Raw genomic sequence first — 19,846 nt, 5'->3', positions numbered from 1 at the left:
CCCACAAGGGAGTTGATAAGGGCGTGATAGTTCCTCCCCCACTGTTGCTCTCTGTATCCGGTTCTAGAGAAAGGAATGTTGTCAGTGGCCTTTGCTAGACAACAATAGTATTGCCAGACTTATCATAGAATCATAGAGTTGGATGGGGCCATACAGGTCATCTAGTCCAACCCCCTGCTCAACGCAGGATCAACCCTAAGCATCCTAAAGCATCCAAAAAAGTGTGTATCCAACCTTTGCTTGAAGACTGCCATTGAGGGGGAGCTCACCACCTCCTTAGGCAGCCTATTCCACTGCTGAACTACTCTGTGAAAATTTTTTTTCCTGATATCTAGCCTATATCATTGTACTTGTAGTTTAAACCCATTACTGCGTGTCCTTTCCTCTGCAGCCAATGGGAACAGCATCCTGCCCTCCTCCAAATGACAACCTTTCAAATACTTAAAGAGGGCTATCATGTCCCCTCTCAACCTCCTTTTCTCCAGGCTGAACATTCCCAAGTCCCTCAACCTATCTTCATAGGGCTTGGTCTCTTGGCCCCAGATCATCCTCGTTGCTCTCCTCTGTACCCTTTCAATTTTATCTACGTCCTTCTTAAGTGAGGCCTCCAGAACTGCACACAGTACTCCAGGTGTGGTGTGACCAGTGCCGTATACAATGGGACTATGACATCTTGTAATTTTGATGTGATGCCTCTGTTGATACAGCCCAAAATGGCATTCGCCTTTTTTACCGCTGCATCACACTGCCTGCTCATGTTTAGTTTACAATCCACAAGTACCCCAAGGTCTCGTTCACACACAGTGTTACCTAGAAGCGTATCCCCCATCCAGTAGGCATGCTTTTCATTTTTCTGACCCAGATGCAGAACTTTACACTTATCTTTATATAATTGCATCTTGTTCTCATTTGCCCATTTTTCCATTGTGTCCAGATCTCGTTGAACTCTGTCTCTATCTTCTTCAAGCCTTAGTTTTTACCAGTAAAAGGCAGGGAGATGTAGCAGGGCCCTTTCAAAAGCTGTTTTGATGTTTGAGAGAGAACTCATTATGGCCAGTCTCAGCAGCAGCCACCAGCCAACTTGCTACCATGTGACTTTCGTGACTTACTCAGGCCCAGTTTGGTCTAGTGGTTAGGAGTGCGGACTTCTAATCTGGCATGCCAGGTTTGATTTCGCACTAACCCACATGCAGCCAGCTGGGTGACTTGGGCTTGCCACGGCACTGGTAAAACTGTTCTAACAGTGATATCTGGGCTCTCTCAGCCTCACCCACCCCACAGGGTGTCTGTTGTGGGGAGAGGAAAGGGAAGGCGACTGTAAGCCGCTTTGAGCCTCCTTCGGGTATAGAAAAGTGGCATATAAGAACCAACTATTCTTCTATTGTTTGTCAGCAGCCATCCCATGATAGCCAGTGTGGTTTAGCTGGAAATGTAGATGAATTGATTTCAGTTCTATATTCTGAAAAAATTTCAGTTTGATGGGAGCAGGGAATGGCACCTCTCTGACTCAGACTGTGTTCCAGAATTCATGATGAACAGAAACTGAAAAAGCCACCGTTACTCCATCATCACCTTTCCCAACCAACATTACCTCTGTCTTGTCTGGATTCACCTTCACCAGCATAGTGTAGTGGTTAAGAGTGGCAGCCTCTAATCTGGAGAACTGGGTTTAATTCCCCACTCCTTCTCCACATGCAGCTAGCTGGGTGACCTTGGGCTCGCCACAGCACTGACTGAGCAGTGATATCAGGGCCCTCTCAGCCTTTCCTGCCTCACAGGGTGTCTGTTGTGGGAAGGGGAAGGTGTTTGTAAGCTGCTTTGAGACTCCTTCAGGCAGTAAAAAGCAAGGTATAACAACCAACTCTTCTTCCTCCTTCTCAGCTACCTGACTACAGCCGCAAAACTTCAGTTCAGAACCAAGACAGTTAAATCTACACTTTCGGTGAAAATTGTTCCATCAGTCAGAAAAGAGTGAAACCCCCAAAGGGCTTTGCCCTTAACTCCAACTAGATATTCATGTTGGTGGATAAGAACAGAGTAGTCAACTGTGTCAAAGGCTGCTGAGTGTTCTAATAGTATCAACAGGAAAAATTGTTCCCTGTCCAACTTTAAACAAAGATTGTCCACCCCTACAAGTAAAGCTGTCTCAGTATCAAACCCAGGTCTGAAACCTGTCAAGTGCAGATGTGTCAGTTATAAAGTCCTGGAGCTTCTTCACTACCACATGTTCTATCACCTTCCCTAGGAAAGGTAAATTGGAGGCTGGTATCTAACAGGCCACCTTATCCCTAGCTAGTACAGGTTTTTTGAGTACAGTTGTAGTAACTGCTTTCTTCAAAGGCCCAGAGAGAGCTCCTTCAGTCAGGGAAGAACGGATGGTTTTCATATTAATACTTTTTCCAGCCAGGTTCTTAAAAGTCATGATAGTCGTAAGTCCAAAGTACAGGTGGTGGCCCTCACACTTTTTCCTTTGTCAGCAAAGACCTTTAAACAAACGAGTCATGTGGGTTTTCTTTGCTGCCATCCGTGCTGTCTCATAGACCTTCACATGGGCTCTCCAACATGCTGAATCTGATGCACCTGAAGTGTTCCACCAATGTCACTCTAGATGGCTTCCAGAGTACTTTATATTGTGCAGCCCCCTGTACAGTTTCATTAAAGTCAACCATGCACAATATGGCAATTAATATTTACTTTTCTGTTTCTGTTTCTGTATCTGTTCTGTTCTTTTTTTTTTCCCTTGTTTGTATGGCTTGCACAGTAAGTACTCAAAATATGTATGCTGAGAAGCATTTTTGACTTTATTTATTTTCTTTACATTTTCCAGCTAGCAAAAAAAATCCGGGAAAAATTTAATCGTTATTTGGATGTGGTAAATCGAAACAAGCATGTAGTGGAAGCATCATATACTGCTCATTTGACATCACCATTGACTGCAATTCAAGATTGCTGCACCATTCCACCTTCTATGATGGAGTAAGTATTTAAAGGCCTTCCCACCGGAAGTGGAAGAGAATGTTTTTTTTTCATTTGTTCTTTATCTTTGCTGAAGAGAGATAACAATGGAGATAGTGTTCCTTGTTGCTATTTTGTATTGCAGATGATTTGAGTCCTGGTGAGTAAGCTCTACCAATGTTTTCAAATTTGCTGAAAAATGAAACCATACTATATTTAGAAGCTGAACATGTCCTAATTAAACAGATGAAGTGTTAGCTGTCATAGACTTCTTCAAAGGATAGTGATAATGTCACTAATTATATAGCTTTTAACATTTAACACTTACAGTGCACTTTTGAGAAGTTTGACATATATTCTCCATCTGTACGAACCTCACTCTCCCTGTCCTATTTTGCACCAAGTTAGAAATAACATGGCCTGTTCTTATCGCTGTTACCATTCAGATCTGTGATCATACAAAATACAATTGTAACAGTGAATTATTACAAAGTTAATGGATTGTAAAGACATGAATTTCAAATCAACAAAGCTGTAAAGATCCTAGTCTTCCCATTCTGGTAGCATGAGAGAGTGAGTTGGAAAGAAATCTGTTTCTATACTTCCTAGTTTTGCAAAGTTCTGACATTTATATTTGTCAGTTTCCATTGGGTTATGAACCAGCGTATTTAGTAGTGAAATGCTTTCAGAAATCAATATGTTATTGATTTACTAGCCAAAAAGCCCACTGCAGCCTGAAATGCAGCAGGTGCTAGCGGGGCAATGGGCGGGATGGGGGGGGAGGTGGCAGGTGCATGGAAAAGGGAGAGAGGGGCTTCCCTCACCCTCCAAAAGTGCTGGCCCGCCCTCCGGGCGCCACCCACCAGAGCCCTGGCAAGGGCTGCGGAAGCTACGATAGGGCTGGAGGAGATGGGCAGAGGTGGTGGTGATTCCTTCTCCCTCCCCATCTCCCCAAGAGTGATGGGGACTCCAGGCATCACCCTCCAGACCCACAGTGAGGGCCGCAGAGCTCTCGGTGGAGCTGGAGGTGGCAGTGATTCCCCCTCCCTCCCTGGACCACCGAGAGTGATGGGGCCTCCAGGGACCATCTTCCATAGCTGCGCTGACGGCTTTGGAGCCCTCAATGGGGCTGGAGGTGGTGAGCAGAGGCAGCAGCGATTCCCTTCTCCTCACCCTCTCCAAGAGTGATGGGGCCTCTGAGTGCCAGCCTCCAGAGCCATGCCGAGGGCTGCAGGGCTGGAGGTGCCTCCTATTGCTCCAGGCAAATTCTATGCAGAAATTCTTTCACAACTCATCTGGGTTGGAGCAAGACCACCTCTCCAGTTTGGATAGTCCTGCTGCTCCAAGCCTAGGTCCCATGCCTTTAAGTTTAACATAGATATAAAATAAATATAGATTAAGGTCTTAGCAATTTAAATAGGCTGCATATATCAATGCAGTGCCAGATCTGTTTCCCCTTTTACTACTGGCCCCAATAAAACCAGGTACAATCAGTCTGAGAAAACCCTGGGATAAAAGTCGTAGTCCTGTGAAAGTAAGCTGTCCATGTGTCCTTTGGTAGTCTGGTTGTCCGAAACAAAACTGAAATAAAGAAAGGATAAGATCTCATCAGTTAGTTACAATCATAGTAAATGGAGGGTAATAGCTAGAAAGGCTATTGTGAGTTGTACAGCTTCATAGACAAAGAAGCACTCTTTCTGTACATGGGTCCCAAGTCACAAAGAGCTTTAAACCCAAGAGCTGGCACTTTGAATTGAACCCAGAAGCAAGTCTTTAAGTAGCTGTTTCAAAATTGGCTTTTTGTGCTTATGGTTGCCAGCAAACTGTTTTTTCATCACTAAAAACTTCCAAATAATTTTCAAGGCAAGCTCCACTTTTATCACATTACAGTAATCTCACCTGGGAAGTTATAGAATGATGGATACAGCCTTATCAGCCTACTCTAGGAGGGTGCATAATGTTCAAATTAAATGTAGGTGGCAAAAGACATTCCTAGCAACAAAACCAGCCAGCTTTTTTGAAAGCAAGACTGAGTCACAGAAATCTCCCTCTCTCCCATGAGCTTTTTTACCTGGTCTGACAAGGAGCATTCTTATCTCACCTAAAACTGACACGTCTATGAAATGTATGAGCCTTGAGGAAATCCATTTTAAACAGTTCAGAGATATTTAAAGTACTAATGCTGCAGTCCTAAATATGTACATGGTGCAATTCACACTAACACCATCCCATGCACAATCTATTTCAGTGAATGGCTGGAATACATAATTTCTTGAAAAGGATAGTTCTATTGTGTATTCTGGCATATAAACTGCTGTGCTGTCAGCACATAGAGCTGTTGACATCAAAAATGGAAGTAAATGTGGGGCATAATTCTTCATCATGTAGACCTACTGATAAAGCATGCCCAAATTTTTAGAGCTACAAACCAAGCAATCCAAAGGTATAAATGAGGTTAAAAGAGGAGTGGAGTAGGTCAGGGTTCAGGTCTTAAAGCTGCTGAAGAAACAGGCTTCATATGGTGTTCCTTTGTTTTCTCCGATGCTGTTTAATATTTATATTCAGCCATTGGAGGTCATCAGAAGTTTTAGAGTTGGGTGTGATCAGTATGTTATCAGTACCTAGCTATACCTCTCAGGAACAAAGCCTCCAGAAACAGCTGTCTCAATCAGTGTATGAATTCTGTGGCCAAGTGAATGATATTGAATCCAGATAAGACTCCCAGAAGCTGCAGTTGTTATACAATACTGCAGCCAGAACACTAGGCCATAGGAATCATATCACTCCAGCCTTGTTCCATCCTCACTGACTGCCATTTTACTTCCAGACCTAATTACAGGTGCTGGTATTGACCTTTAAAACCTTATACAACTTGTGGCCAGTATACTTGAAGGGCCACCTGTTCCCATATGAATTTATCCAACCACTTTGGTCATTATTGGAGGCCCTACGTCAGGTGCCCTTCCCGTCTGTTTTCTTGGGTGGCTCCTGATGCCAAAACCCTCTGTCTGGAAATATAAGTGGAGGGCATGCAAACAGTTTTGTAGTTTTGTATATGATGTTTTATGAAATGTTACTTACCTTGAGCAGTACTGGAATGTTAAAAATAAAGTATCATTGTTATTACAGTAGATCAGTCTTCTCAAAAACCGTTTATGCACTGGAGGTTTCATGCCGGGCTGGAGGTTTAGTTGTGGCAGGTTGCCCCACCTCTTCCTGCACCCACACGGGGGAGCACTTGGCCCGGTGTGCTTGATCCGCCCCCAATTTGTGCTCCTGCACAGTAGCTGAGGCAGTTAAATTCCCAGTGCATAAACAGTCAAAAAGACACTTTTGTGCTCTAAAGCGACCCCTTTCTTCTCTCAACTTCCTGACAAAGTAAATGACAGGAAGAATTCAGAGGAATTTGGAGTACAGATATAAAAATCTCTGTATAAAAAATTAGATACAGATGAAGTTTGGGGCATTTGAATATTGTTTCAAATTTCAGTTGTTATGGGTATGCTAGCAGTCTCTTTTGTTCATTTCAGTCTATATTAAAGGTTGATAAGTTGTGTTTGTAACAAGCAAGGAAACTGATAGATAAATCATGTTGCCTTATCTGTGGTCACCTTTAGATTATTGTTTTAACGAAGTGAAAATTATTTTTCATGTTTATTTTTTATAAGGTAAACCAACCTGAAAATTATGATTACTACATTACATAATGTGATCTACCGATATTGGGGGGGGGGGGATATCGTTTTTGATAAACTCCTGTTCACAAAATATTGAGATTTGGAAAACAAAATCTTGGCTTTCATAGTTTTGCAATTTATAGTGCTTGTTTCGGCATTCATACATGAAAACCTATGTCTCGACTATAATGTGGTAATTTTCTTTTCTTAAACTAAATTAAATCTTAGCAGGGTTCATCCTTTTCATTGAAAAATCTTTGTGTTAAGATCTCTTAACAAATAGACAATACAAACTTTAAAACAGAGTACAGTAGTCTTTGAAACAAAGAGCAGGTGCTTACCTAAAACACACAACAAATATGACTATGTAAAGATATGATATTACAACTAGAGATAAAGTATTTATTTTAAGCTTCTACCTTCAAAAACCAAGTATACTTTTGAAATGTAAAGTTAATCATCTGTTCCACTTGATAGTAAGGCCTTGGAGGAAGAGCATGTCTCATGGCTTAAGTGCCACTCAACGCTTAACAGCCACTCAGGACAGCTGTCTCATCCCCGAGTGCCTCCTCCTCTGACTGGCTTGCCTGTCCAGCAGCTGGCCAATCACCTCTCATCACCCACCCCTGACCACCTCCTCCTCCTTCTACTTCCCTCTGAGGCTTGGAGGTTGCAGATCCCTGCCATGTGAGAGCTGCCCCTGCCTGTAAGTTTCCTGCCATGTGAGAGCTACCTAGCTCAGATCAGAGTCCAACACTCTTAACTACTACACTGCAACTTGCTGTTCTCTGTGTCTGGAAATCTTAGTTTCCCCCCTCTAAAGTGTGAGTTATACTTTTAATTCTTATTTATGAAAACTCTTGGTAGGCGTGGCCCTGAAGAACTGATAGTTTTTAATTGACATCTCAACACTGTGACACAAGTGACTTGATTAAACACCAGTTATAGAGCCCATTTTCAGTGCTCTCATATTTCAGTGCCTCTAATATGGACTATACCATGAATGTGGGAATTGGTCGGTCCCAATTTTCATCTAAAGGTTGATTTATAGTTCCATTTCTGTGAGCTGTCACTGTAGCACTGCAAGTGCTTGTCAACAAGACAGGTGAATCCACATGCTTCTTTGTTATTTTTGAATGATTGGATAGAAACTTGAGGACTGTGTGTGAAGGAAGGAGGATAGTAACATAGATCACTTTGCCTCCATTACTTTCAGAAGGAAATGAGGGTCTGGCTCATGTTCTTATTGTTGTTTACCACTGAGTAGAAGAAGGCTGTACTTCAGGATGGAACACTCCCTTCATTCCCTCCCACACAGGAATAAATATAATACAGTTTGAGGCTTCTTTTCATGTTACCCTTTGTTTTTCTTCTGGATTTGTGTATCGGGGTTTGGTAGGAAATAAAAGATGAAGCTGGAAGAATAGTGATCTTTAGATGAAATCTCCATGCAACATGTTATGAAAAACATATTGCTTTTGATTTTGTCAATCCAAAGTTATTCTGCCAAAACAATTTGTCAAGACTTTGTTTGTCTTTTGATGATGTTAGCAAAACTCTGAGTCATTTGGTTTTCTTGGACTACACTGGAAAACATAAAGGATGCTTAATATTTGCTGAAGTAGATGTTGGCCAACCTTTACGTTTTTTCAGTGTGGTTGAGGAAGCATGAGGTAAGATCCTGGTGGAATGTGCTCCTCAATGGGACAGGGATATCTGTGGGCATAAACAAGTTCATTTAAAACCTCAGTACTTTCTTTGAGAGGTACTTGTTAAATATTTAATAGCTAGTAGATTGATTAGTATTTAGTTGCTGGTATTTTTATGCCCATTGTGTGGCTATTTGGTATCTGTCGGCTGTCCCCGAAATTGTTTCTGTTGATTTAAAAGGAAATACCTGAAACAACTCTTATCTCCCTGGAGAAATCACTCTAACTTATTACTTGACACTCTTTTGTACATGTAATATTTACGTGGGTAAATCTAGAAATCAAATTTTGAAGATCATTTACTTTAGGAATACAAATCCTTTAGAAGTGGTCTGCCTCTGCTCTTCAAATAGCTGCTTAAATATTTGCTCTTGCAGTTCAGCCATTATCACAGCCTTTTCTTTTGTTTGCCTATCCTCTCATAGGCCATTAAGTTGGGAGATAAAGGGATTCCTTTTCTGATCTTTCAAATTGCTCAACTGGAGTTACATTGCAAGAGTACTAAACTGGATTCAACTCAATGAAATTTAAGCAATATACAGTGATAGTAAAATAGATTTAGAAAGTTATAAGAAAGTTATAATACATAAGGCTTAGGATTTCTTAATATATGTTCTCCCCCCTTCAGAAAAAAAAAGAAAGCTAAGAAGTTACAGCACTGTTATCCCTGTTTCATCTTCACAACAACCACCCTGAATAATGGGTTAGGCTGACAGACTGTTGTCCCCAGGCTACCCAGCAAACTTCCTTGGTGAAGCAAGGATTTGAACTCAGGTCTCTCATGTCCTTTCCAATGCTGTAACCACTACCCTGTGCTGGGTGCGTATATTATACAAACTCTTTGCTAAACATGGGGGAGGATTATGTGTATAAATGGGCAAGAAAGACGTTTAAGTAAAACATACAAGGACGTCAGCAAAGAAAAAAATATCCCTTTAAGTTTTCATCCATTTAATGCTTTATGTGATGGGTATAATTTTACATCATTCTGTCTAACCCTGTATCTAGTGTGAAAGCTAATGTTGTGGAGTAGTTAGAAGTGGTGAAGAGTACAGATCAATTATTTGACATGGTATTAAAAATTCATAGGTTTCTATACTTGTGAGTTAGTAGTGTAGTTGCCCTTTGCTAACACAATTATCTGGAACTCATGAGAATTTGCTTGGATGCTCAATGAGTTTTCAGCCCTTGACAGAACAATTGGTGGATGCTTATTTATTTTTATTTTAACCCTGCTTTTCAGTGGTGAGTTGGCTCCCAAAGGAGTGACAAGGATAAAAATCTAACTGGTTGTTGTGGGTTTTCCAGGCTGTGTGGCTGTGGTCTGGTAGTTTTAGTCCCTGGCGTTTCACCAGTAACTGTGGCTGGCATCTTCAGAGGTAGGAAATGGTTAAGGGTGGAGTGTGTGGATAAGAATCTAACATAAATAAAGATCAATACAAAATGTTATTTGTGTAGAATTCTCAACTGTGCTGAATCCAGGCATGATCAGGGTATTAATGGTTGATCCCTCCACCTATGGCCTTTAGCACTTGGATTTATTTATTTCATTTGCAGATTAAAAGCAAACATATCTTTAAAATTATTAAAACCAAACAAAAATACACCATTAAATCAGTTAATACTGCAGCTAAAATACACTTACAAAATAACAATTAAAACATAGCACAAGAAGGAAGGAACACCTGACAAAACAAGAAGGGAATGCCAGATGTAAATAATTCTGTGGTCCCCTCAGGGCCCATGGTACACAGGCTGGCAGCTACTGAAATAGTGAATGTGTACGCCTTGCTTCCTTCTGAGAGCTTGAAGCAGTATACATGGTTTTTCTCTCATCCCTGTTGTCTTTGCAACAGCCCTGCAAGAGAGGTTAGGCTCAGAAACTGTGGCTGGCTTAAGGTCAGTCTCCAAATCAGAATAGGGATTTTAACCTAGATCTCCCAGATTTTAATCCAGCATCCTAGCCACATGAAACAGTACTCTTATTGAAGCTGAAAACATGTGTTCAGTCAGTGCCTGGATGAGAAAGATATGGAAAACTTTAGTCAGTATTCCTTTGAGTCCTATGATAGAAATAAGTGAAATAAATAAACAGACCTCCCTTTTATCAGAACTCCTGTCTAAGCCTCCATATTCTCCAGATAATTATAACAATAACAATAATAATAATAATAATAAATTCAATAGTAATAATAATTCAAGAAGGCAATAACTCAGGAAGATTGTACAATCATACTTGGTAGATTCATATTACTGTAATACCATATTAATAGCAGCCCTTTTTATCCCAAAATAATGAAATTATTAGTGAAATTTATTATGTGCCTTTAAAATTGGCACATTCTTTAATGGTGTTCTGAATCAGGCTTCCATTATTAGATTAGTTAATGAATCCACTGCTTAAAAATACTGTCTGTGTTAAGATTTCAATGCCTCAGTATGTAAATAAAATATTGATTACAAGAATATTATTTGCTGGCTGTAGCAATTTAGCAGAAATAATGAATTTGGAATGAATTTGACACATAGCTGAATTTACCCAGGGTAAAAAAAAATCAAACTATTTTTACAGCAATCTATGCAAAGATTAGGAAAACATTGGTGGGTCTTAATACAATAACCCAAACCCCAGTCGATGAATGTCATTTTTGTATACACATTTTCCAAAACTGAAGCTATATAGGAGCAGTTGATTTACCTTGTGAATAGAAGCTGAATGCAGTCCAATTGGAGCTTACTTGAACACTGTTTTGATGTAAGATTCAAAGCTTCTGCAAATTTATTTTATCTTTTACATTTGCTGATCTTCTGCTTGTAAATCCTGTTGAAGGAGAATAAAAATGACTGCTGCCTGATGGGAATTAAATGTCTGAAGTTCAAAGCAGTTTGCACATCAGAGCAAACGTCAATCAAGTGAACATCTTGCAAGCTAGGCAGGGAGCGAATTTCTCCATGGGGAAGAGATCAAAGTGGGAGTCACAGTTCTGTTTTCTCCCTCGGGATGCAGTTTCGATCAGTTGTTCATTAAAGGGAATCCAGAAGGAAGATTTTAAAAAATATATAATGTAGAAAAAGGAAAGGGAAAAGAAGGGTAACAGAAATGGGCATGGGTTTTCTTTAACCTTAAATTTAAGATAAGATTTTTATCATTCCTAATTGTAGGAACTGCTTACCAGAATAACATTTTTTCTGAAGTTAAAGGATAAATTGTGGCATTGTTTCGTGTAATATTTCGTACTGTGTTTGAATCCTATGTGACTGCTAAACATAATTTGAAACAAAATTTGAAATTCAGTTTTGTTAACTTGAAACAAATTGTAATGTTTCTTTAAAGAAAAATTAACAACTTCAGTTACTTTGTCTTTTAATGGTGCTAGAAACAGTGACCATGATGGAGCAACTCAGTGTATATGTTAAGCAAGTACATGCCAAAACTTGCTTCTTTTTTATACAAAAACCAGTGCTCAGAGTGCACATACAATCATACTTGGTATAGTGGTTAGGAGTGCAGACTTCTAATCTGGCAAGCTGGGTTTGATTTCGCACTTACCCACATGCAGCCAGCTGGATGACCTTGGGCTTGCCACAGCACAGATAAAGCTGTTCTGACAAAGCAGGAATATCAGGACTCTCTCAGCCTCACCCACCTCACAGGGTGTCTGTTGTGGGGAGAGGAAAGGGAAGGCGATCGTAAGCTGCTTTGAGACTCCTTCGGGTAGATAAAAGCAGCATATAAGAACCAACTTTTCTTCTTCATAAAAGAAATCACTGTGTGTGCATGGAATATACCGTTTCTTTAACCTGTGCAGTTACATCACAATGTCAGTGCGTCTTAGTAGTGATGATAGATATTATCATTGTAATGCAAATCTCAGTAGATCTTCTGAGTATGTATGTGCTGGATTGTACCCTAAGAATATATCAGAACATGCAAATCAGTCATTAATGGTATGAATTTTGATCATATTAATTTTCTTAAATTTCCTCTCTTACAAGAAATTGAAAAGAAGGTACGGTTTCCCCCTTTTCTGTAGTTTTGTTTGGACCACAGTTGTGTCAGTTGCTTAAAATAACAATATTTATAGTTCTGGCTTAATTTTGCTGTTAGGTTGCCTCATGCACAAAATACAGCAGTTGTCTGGACAGTATAAATTCTTGGTGTAGTGATTAGGATCGGCAGCCTCTGATCTGCAGAACTGGGCTTGATTCCCCATTCCTCCATATACAGCCAGCTGGTTGACCTTGGGCCAGTCACAGTTCTTAGAGCTCTGTTCATTTCACAGGTGTCTGTTGTGGGGAGAGGAAGGGGAGGGGATTGTAAACCAGTTTAAGAATCTTTTGGGTAGGAAAAAGTGGGGCACAAAAAACCAGCTGTCTTCTCTTGAAATTTTAAAATATAGTAACATCTATCTGTTTCTGTCATGGCCAGATCATTCTGTTGTCCATTTCATATGTTACCGCAGCAGCAGGAAGCCACAAAATACTACTTCCCATAATTCAAGACCAACTGGCCTTGTTAACAACTATAATGCTGGATTACAGGGGATCTTTCTAATTGTATCACTGCTTCCATCCAATATCTTCTCCACATCCTGGAATTGAAGTTGGTCAAGCTTTTTTTTATTGCACACAGAGCCTATAATGCCTGCAGCAGGTAGAACCTACCTATTTTAGCAATGCTAGAACTTTTGCACAAGTCTTTGTTCAATATTAGCAGCTGTTTTCCTTCCACGCACATGTCTTTGGATCTACCTCATGGTAAACTATTTCCTTTGCTAACCTTGCTATTGATTTCATTTCAGGTTTGATGGAAATTTCAACACAAATGTGTCTAGGACTATTAGTTGTGATAGGTTGTCAACCACTGTGAATAGCAGAGCATTCAATCCTGGACGTGATTTAAATTCTGGTAAGTAATTTGTTTGTATTTGTTGAATGTAACAGAAAATTAGGTTCAACTGCCATAATGCTTGAATTTTATTTATTCTTCAAACTACTGCACAAATGTAAACCTCAGGTTAATTGGGTGGGAGATTATCCTTACACTATAAGAGGGGCTATATTTATATCCTTTATTTATTCCCATATGTCATGTACATATTTGTTGTGGCTGATAACAGGTTTCATTTGTTTTCCATATCTCTGTCTGCCTTGACATCAGTACTGTCTGCTCTCAGCAGTTACTGTCTTGAAACTGAGATACCTCTTTGATCTTTGTACAGTTTGTATAATGCATGGGTTCTTCTGCCACAGTCAGTATTAACAATATTTGAAGATGCCCTCCAACATTTCCTTTCATTGATTTGCTTGAGAATTTCCATCTTGAGAAGTGACCTATTTGCTTGGAACACTTAGAGTTGGAGGTGTGGATACTGCCTGAAGCTGTGAAATCTTTTTCCTCAAGAGATTTCACCTTTGGGTAGTTAGTGTTGCTTTTGAGCATCCTGTTGAAGAACAAATTTGGCTTTAACCTTTAAAACAGTGCAGAAGCATTCCTCTTATCATTTATATGATGCATGATGTTTTAAATGTATGGTCTGTGCTGGTTTATTTAAGCTGGAGGTGCAAGCCCTTGGGCCATGGCTCTCAGTCTGGAGCCAACAATAGCCAATCCCGGAGTACTTTTTTGTTGTTGTTTTATTCATTGAAATTGATTGGTCAGGAAATTTATGTAAGCAGATGTAGGTTTCATGGGAGAGATAAGCAGCATAAAAATACTACAGGGATTTTTTAAAGCTCTTGTTCTCTTGCTAAAGCAAAAGGTGAAAAATATTGACAGACTGAGGAAGGTTGAAAGCATGAAAATAAGATGTGTTTCAGGAGGGACAGAAGGGAAGCAGTATTTGCATTATGAACCCACCCCCTTAAATTAGTTTATAAAGCTACTTATCATTACTGATTTGTTTTGTTAGACAATAAATCCATAGAAAACCAGGTCTAGAATTAAAAAAACAAAACCAGCTGGATTGTTCCTGAAATTCAAATAGATTTGCACAATTGAGAACAGCTTCAATATCTTTTCTTATCTTCATCTTCAGAAAGTTCTGATATTTCTTTCCCTTGAGCTAGTTAGTTCACTGCTGCCTTCCCTAGGGAGAGTTGCCAATTTTGCCATAACCCTGTGCTTATTTTTCTATGACCACAGCATACAATCGTCAGTGAGATAAGCAGGGACTACTTCAGCTGAAAAAATACCCCCCCCCATCCTTTCAGGTGCACTTTTATTTTCAGTCTACTAAAGCTGCAAGAATTCCCTGCAGAGATTTTTTACTTTCTTCCCTCCTACAAACCCTAAGAGATGTGCTTATGGGGCTCTACGTTTCCTCATTCCAAGCCTTTTAATCTCTCAAATGCTTTCCTGTACTTTAATATCCTCTCATGTCTATAGCAAAACCAGTTTGGGAACAAGTTTCATACTCACCAGAGACTGACAAAAGGTGCTGCAAGGTAGCTACCTTTTAACTTAAAGCTGCATTTGTCAAGCTTCTATTTGGTTCAAGAAATACACGCTAACTGATGTTAGTATAAAACTGCACTGAGCTTTTCAATGGTAATTTTATGCCGGATGCCTATATGAGGCTTGTTAAGAGGGCAGTCTTTGTAGATACGCTGCCATATAGGTTAAGCGAGCACATACTTCTCATGTTTCTTGTACAATTAGCCTGTAGATTTCTTCAAAGCCCAGCAATATTGTCCATATAAATCTGTCAACACATGAAGCTGCCTTATAAAGAGTTGGCCTAATGGTCCATCTTGGCCGGTGTTGCTTACTCTGGCTGGCAGCAGGCCTTCAAGCCTCAGACCTTACGTATCCATATGTGCGAGGTCCAACAAAAATACAAGCTGAGCAATAACTTGCATTCATAGATAAAACTAACCAATCATTTCAAAATATTGTCATTCTAAGGCTCCCATTCTGTGGAGTTAAAACTGGCAAAGGGGGATCAAAACCTTCATGTGGAAGGAGCCACCTCACTTCTAAGATGCGCAGCACTTGGAGAATGCAAACTTGGACCAGGCAATCTTTCCTCCTCATCACTCAAGATGCTTATGGGCTAGTTGCAGATATTCAGCATTTGGCACACATCTTTTCAAATGCAAGCAATCTAACAACTTGCGGGGGAGTTGGGAAGTTGTGGAGTAGAGGGGGAGAGAGGTTATTTTTGCAACCAGGAAGGGATAATTTCATTTTATCGGGTTTTATTGTGGGGTTTTGAATGTGTAATCTGTCATGATCCTTCTTGGCTGTGAGTGGCAGGCTATAAATCAAATAAATAAATAAATAAATAATATGGCTAGATATTTGGATGTATATATTTACAAGGGTAATATGCTAAATATGTGAAGCTTTGATGAAGTCCTGTCAAAACTGAAACGAAATTTAAGGTTTGCAGAATCATGGACAAAATCATTACTAGCACTTGGTAACTACAAATTACCTTAAAAGTGTGAAGGGCATAACAGGGACAATTTGTGCAGTTTTATAAAACGTCAAAGGGGATTTGAAAATGACAATATTTAGCTTTTGTGGATGACACTTTCTAGATACAAAGCATTTTGGAATTAATTAATATATAGAACATAAAGCATAAAAATGTACTAAAAGGAAACATAATTATATACATTAATATATGTCACGTCTTATTTGGAGTGCCATTGGCTGCAGAGAGAGAAGCACCTCCACCACATTATAAACCAAGGGTTTCCAGCTTTTTTTGAGCCTGTGGTCACATTTTGAATTTTTACATGGCATGGTAGGTGCAGGAACAAAATGGGTGCTACAAGATTGCTGCTGCAGGAGGTAGAGCTAGCCATAAAATGATTGCCACAGTTTAATTTAAGTCATCCAGTATAGACTCTTGTGCTGTGACTGCAGCTGCTACCAAAACATTTTTTAAATTCTGCAAAGCCCAATCTCAAATTTCCAGTAATCAGTCAGAATCCTTGCTGGACAAAAGCCCTACTTGGCCCCATCCATTTCCTAAAAACCCTTGGCAGGTACCAGAAAAGGTGTGGGCAGGTGCCACGGTACCCAAGGTAACACATTGGAGACACGTTAGAAACACATTATTGGAGATGATTAAAATCAGTATGTTCTCCTCTGAAGGTTGTGGATGCTGTGCCAGTAGTGGCAACACCTATTTAGCACTGTAGAACTCCACATTTCTTCTGTGTTTTATGGTTGCAGAATACATGTGTTCACTTTACAAGACTAGATTCCCCCCTCCTTGCTGCTATTTGGAACAACTATACATAGTTGCAAAAGTTGGACAGTACTTCAGATGAGGATTTCATAAAGAGATTAATGTCTGTAAACTAATATTCTCTAAATACATCAGCAGCATTCAGCTTTGTTATATACCATAGTACCATCTGGCTGCTGGCTGCACTGATTCTCTGAGGTGGAGGTGGGAATATTTAGGAGGTGTAGTTTGCATGTTTGCCAGAGGTTGTTATGGCCTGGGTTTTTTTTTTTTTTGCTTTCTGTTGATCTTCCAAAACTGAAAACATGGAAGATTACTGGTAGCGCACATGTGTTGCATTTGCAACATTCAAGGTTCAGCACTTAAAGATACTTGGGTGACAGGATTGTGAAGGACCTTGAAATGCCAGACCAGACAGAGCAAATGCATCTGGCCTAGATGTACCAATAGATTGACTTTCTGTACTTTCTTTATTAACTAGCTCTGTATCGAATGTTATCATTTAAACCTTTTCCCTTGAAAGCAGCCCTGGGTGGGATGAGGGTAAAATGTCATGAGAACCAATTGGCAGCCCATTTGATGCAACTATTTACAGAGGCTTTTCACACTAACTATATACAATCTTAGGAGTATCTTAAGCATATAATGATGCAAATACATGCAATGTGACAAAAGCAATTCAGATCGAAGTATGACTCTTGCTCTTAATAGAAAGAAACTTTTTAAATCTCCTTCTGCCCAATTGCTACAAAATAATGGCCTGTTTTTCACAAGGGTGAACATAATAAAAAAGAAATCATCTACCTTTAACTTTTTTGTCTCACCCATATTAATAACTGCTAGCATGTACTGGAGATAATATTCTGAGCAAAGACTGTATCAAGCCGGTGTGGTGAACTCTAATCTGAAGAACCGGGTTTTATTCACCACTCTTCCACATGCAGCCAGCTGGGTGACCTTGGTCCAGTCACAGTTCTCTTAGGGCTGTTCTCACAGAGCACTTCTCTTAGAGCACTCTCAGTCCCACATAGCTCAGAGGCTGTATGTGATGGGAAGAGAAAGGGAAAGTGATTGGAAGCCACTTTGGGACTCCTTCGGGTAGTGAAAAGGGGGTATAAATAAACAGCTCTTCTTAACTCCCGGACGAGCCCCCTGTTGTGGGGAGAGGAAAGGGAAGGTGACTGTAAGCCGCTTTGAGAATTCAGGTAGAGAAAAGCAGCATCTAAGAACCACCTCTTCTTCTTCTTCTTCTTCTTCTTCTTCTTCTTCTTCTTCTTCCTCTTCTTCTTCTTCCTCTTCTTCTTCCTCTTCTTCTTCTTCTTCTTCCTCTTCTTGTTCTTCCTCTTCCTCTTCTTGTTCTTCCTCTTCCTCTTCTTCTTCTTCTTCTTCTTCTTCTTCTTCCTCTTCCTCTTCTTCTTCTTCCTCTTCTTCTTCTTCCTCTTCTTCTTCCTCTTCTTCTTCTTCCTCTTCTTCTTCTTCTTCTTCCTCTTCCTCTTCCTCTTCTTCTTCTTCTTCTTCTTCTTCTTCTTCTTCTTCTTCTTCTTCTTCTTCTTCTTCTTCTGTGTTGTACAGAATTCCCACCATTAAACTGTTGGATCCAGTGCCTGGGGCAGAGTGTGTGCATCCCCTTTGCTGGATTAGTGACAGCTCTGGTCACATGATACTTGCTTCCAAAATCATTATCCCAAATGTCCGGTCCATTTGTGCATGCATGTACGTCTTTGTGAGTTTCTGTTCTAATTCTTTGCATTTTGCAAGCTGGTATCTAAAATCTCCAGCATTTTGGGACCTGAAATGTGTTTCAGGCAGTTAGTGCACTTTATGCAATCTTTTAAAATAGAATCTGCTCAATAATATTAATTCTTTGTCACTAAATGTTGTTTATTTAACTGTAACTGGAAACAGCCTTATCAGGGGCATGCTACAGTACTCTGGTTCTCAGTCAAATATGTTTTGTTAATGTATTTTATACTAAGATAAAATGTGCCTAACAGCTGTTTCTTTTCCAGTCTTAAATATATCTTTAAAATTTCAAGTCTCACTCCATAAATTAAAGCCATATACATGAAAAGCTGTCTATTGGAATAAATTAAGAAATCACAGTCTGAGAAACCAAGTGAGCATGGTCTAGTAACTTGAATTTGAAACTAGAGCAAATTCCCGAGAGCTTTATATTACTTGGTTGGCTGCTTTGCTCACTTTGAGCTCTTGGGTAAATTGCTATGTTTTTCTATACAAAGCCGCACATTTGTAAGCTGAGACAAATACAAACCCATGTGTGCAGAACATGTTGTACTGTTAACATAATATTGTTACTTAATTTTTGGTTCCCACTGTTGTTATTATGATTGCAATGTATATCCCTATGTTTTATGCACACCGTCCTGAACTGATGGGAGGGCGTTTAGAAATACAATCAATCAATGTTTATCTTGTTTTTTTCGAACAAAGTGGAGAACAGAACTCTTCAATTATTTAGTCCATGTAATATTAAGTCTTATAGTTATCTATACCTTAATACAATAACTGTATTTCTCATGTATCAAAAAGGATATTTATTATATATATTATTTATAATTTGGTTAAATCTGGACACAGTTATGCCATGATGTTGTTTTCTCAGGCAATGGAAGGTCTTGCAACAATTGAGATGGAATAAACACAAGTCTTTTCTTTATTGGAACACTGTACTAAGAGTTCCAAGAAAAAGCACTAGTCTCATTCCGTCCTGTGGATTCTGGCCCTTGGAAGAAAAGATTAACATTCTGGAAGGATATGAGGATGGTACCCATTAAAATATGGACATTACAGAGGAGGAAAAGGATGAAGACGTGATGCAGTTTAGTTAATCACAGCAATTATAAACTTAAAGTTTATTCCCAACATTTTCCACCTGAAGTATTTTAACTGGAGAGGCCAGAAACTGAACCTGCAGTTTTGCATGCAAAACATATGCAGTACCACTGAGCTTCAGTCTCTCACCAGATGCAAAACTAGAGAAGCTATTAAGGGTGACATTTCAGTGGATTCCTGTCTTTTCATTTGGTAATTAGTGACAGGTATATCCTGTCTCAAAGAACAGTGGATGGCATTTCTAACACTCATATATTTTGTCTGAGTCTTCCAAAAATATTTTTAACTGATGCACATAACTTGATTGTGGAACTGCTGGTTCCTTTCTTGTGCAACCAAATCCCCTACCTGACAACCATCTTAAATAATGTCCTTATTGCTGGAGATTCTGGCTGTTTAGGAAATGTCTAGGTCTGTTTGGTAACATCAGCATTGAGGCATAAGAAAT

The 19,846-nt window shown here is 39.6% G+C and overlaps 1 protein-coding gene and 1 long non-coding RNA gene across 5 annotated transcripts in view; one reads left to right on the top strand and one right to left on the bottom strand.

The window, feature by feature from the left end:
- CACHD1 (cache domain containing 1) overlaps nt 1–19,846 on the top strand; it is a 168,099-nt gene that overhangs the window by 78,872 nt on the left and 69,381 nt on the right. For all 4 annotated transcript variants that reach the window (XM_077333463.1, XM_077333464.1, XM_077333466.1 and 1 more), the window contains 2 exons: nt 2,828–2,976; nt 13,144–13,250. In XM_077333463.1, the coding sequence (XP_077189578.1) occupies nt 2,828–2,976; nt 13,144–13,250 (256 nt within the window). The remainder of the gene's footprint in view (nt 1–2,827; nt 2,977–13,143; nt 13,251–19,846) is intronic.
- LOC143835578 (uncharacterized) lies at nt 2,972–13,117 on the bottom strand. Its single transcript, XR_013230226.1, has 3 exons — nt 11,040–13,117; nt 3,284–3,403; nt 2,972–3,147 (listed from the first exon to the last, which is right to left on the bottom strand). It is a non-coding gene; the product is annotated as an uncharacterized LOC143835578 (long non-coding RNA).

This window comes from Paroedura picta, chromosome 4 (assembly GCF_049243985.1).
Source record: "Paroedura picta isolate Pp20150507F chromosome 4, Ppicta_v3.0, whole genome shotgun sequence".
NCBI classification, from domain to species: domain Eukaryota; kingdom Metazoa; phylum Chordata; class Lepidosauria; order Squamata; family Gekkonidae; genus Paroedura; species Paroedura picta.
This window is presented reverse-complemented; position numbering and strand designations above follow the sequence as displayed.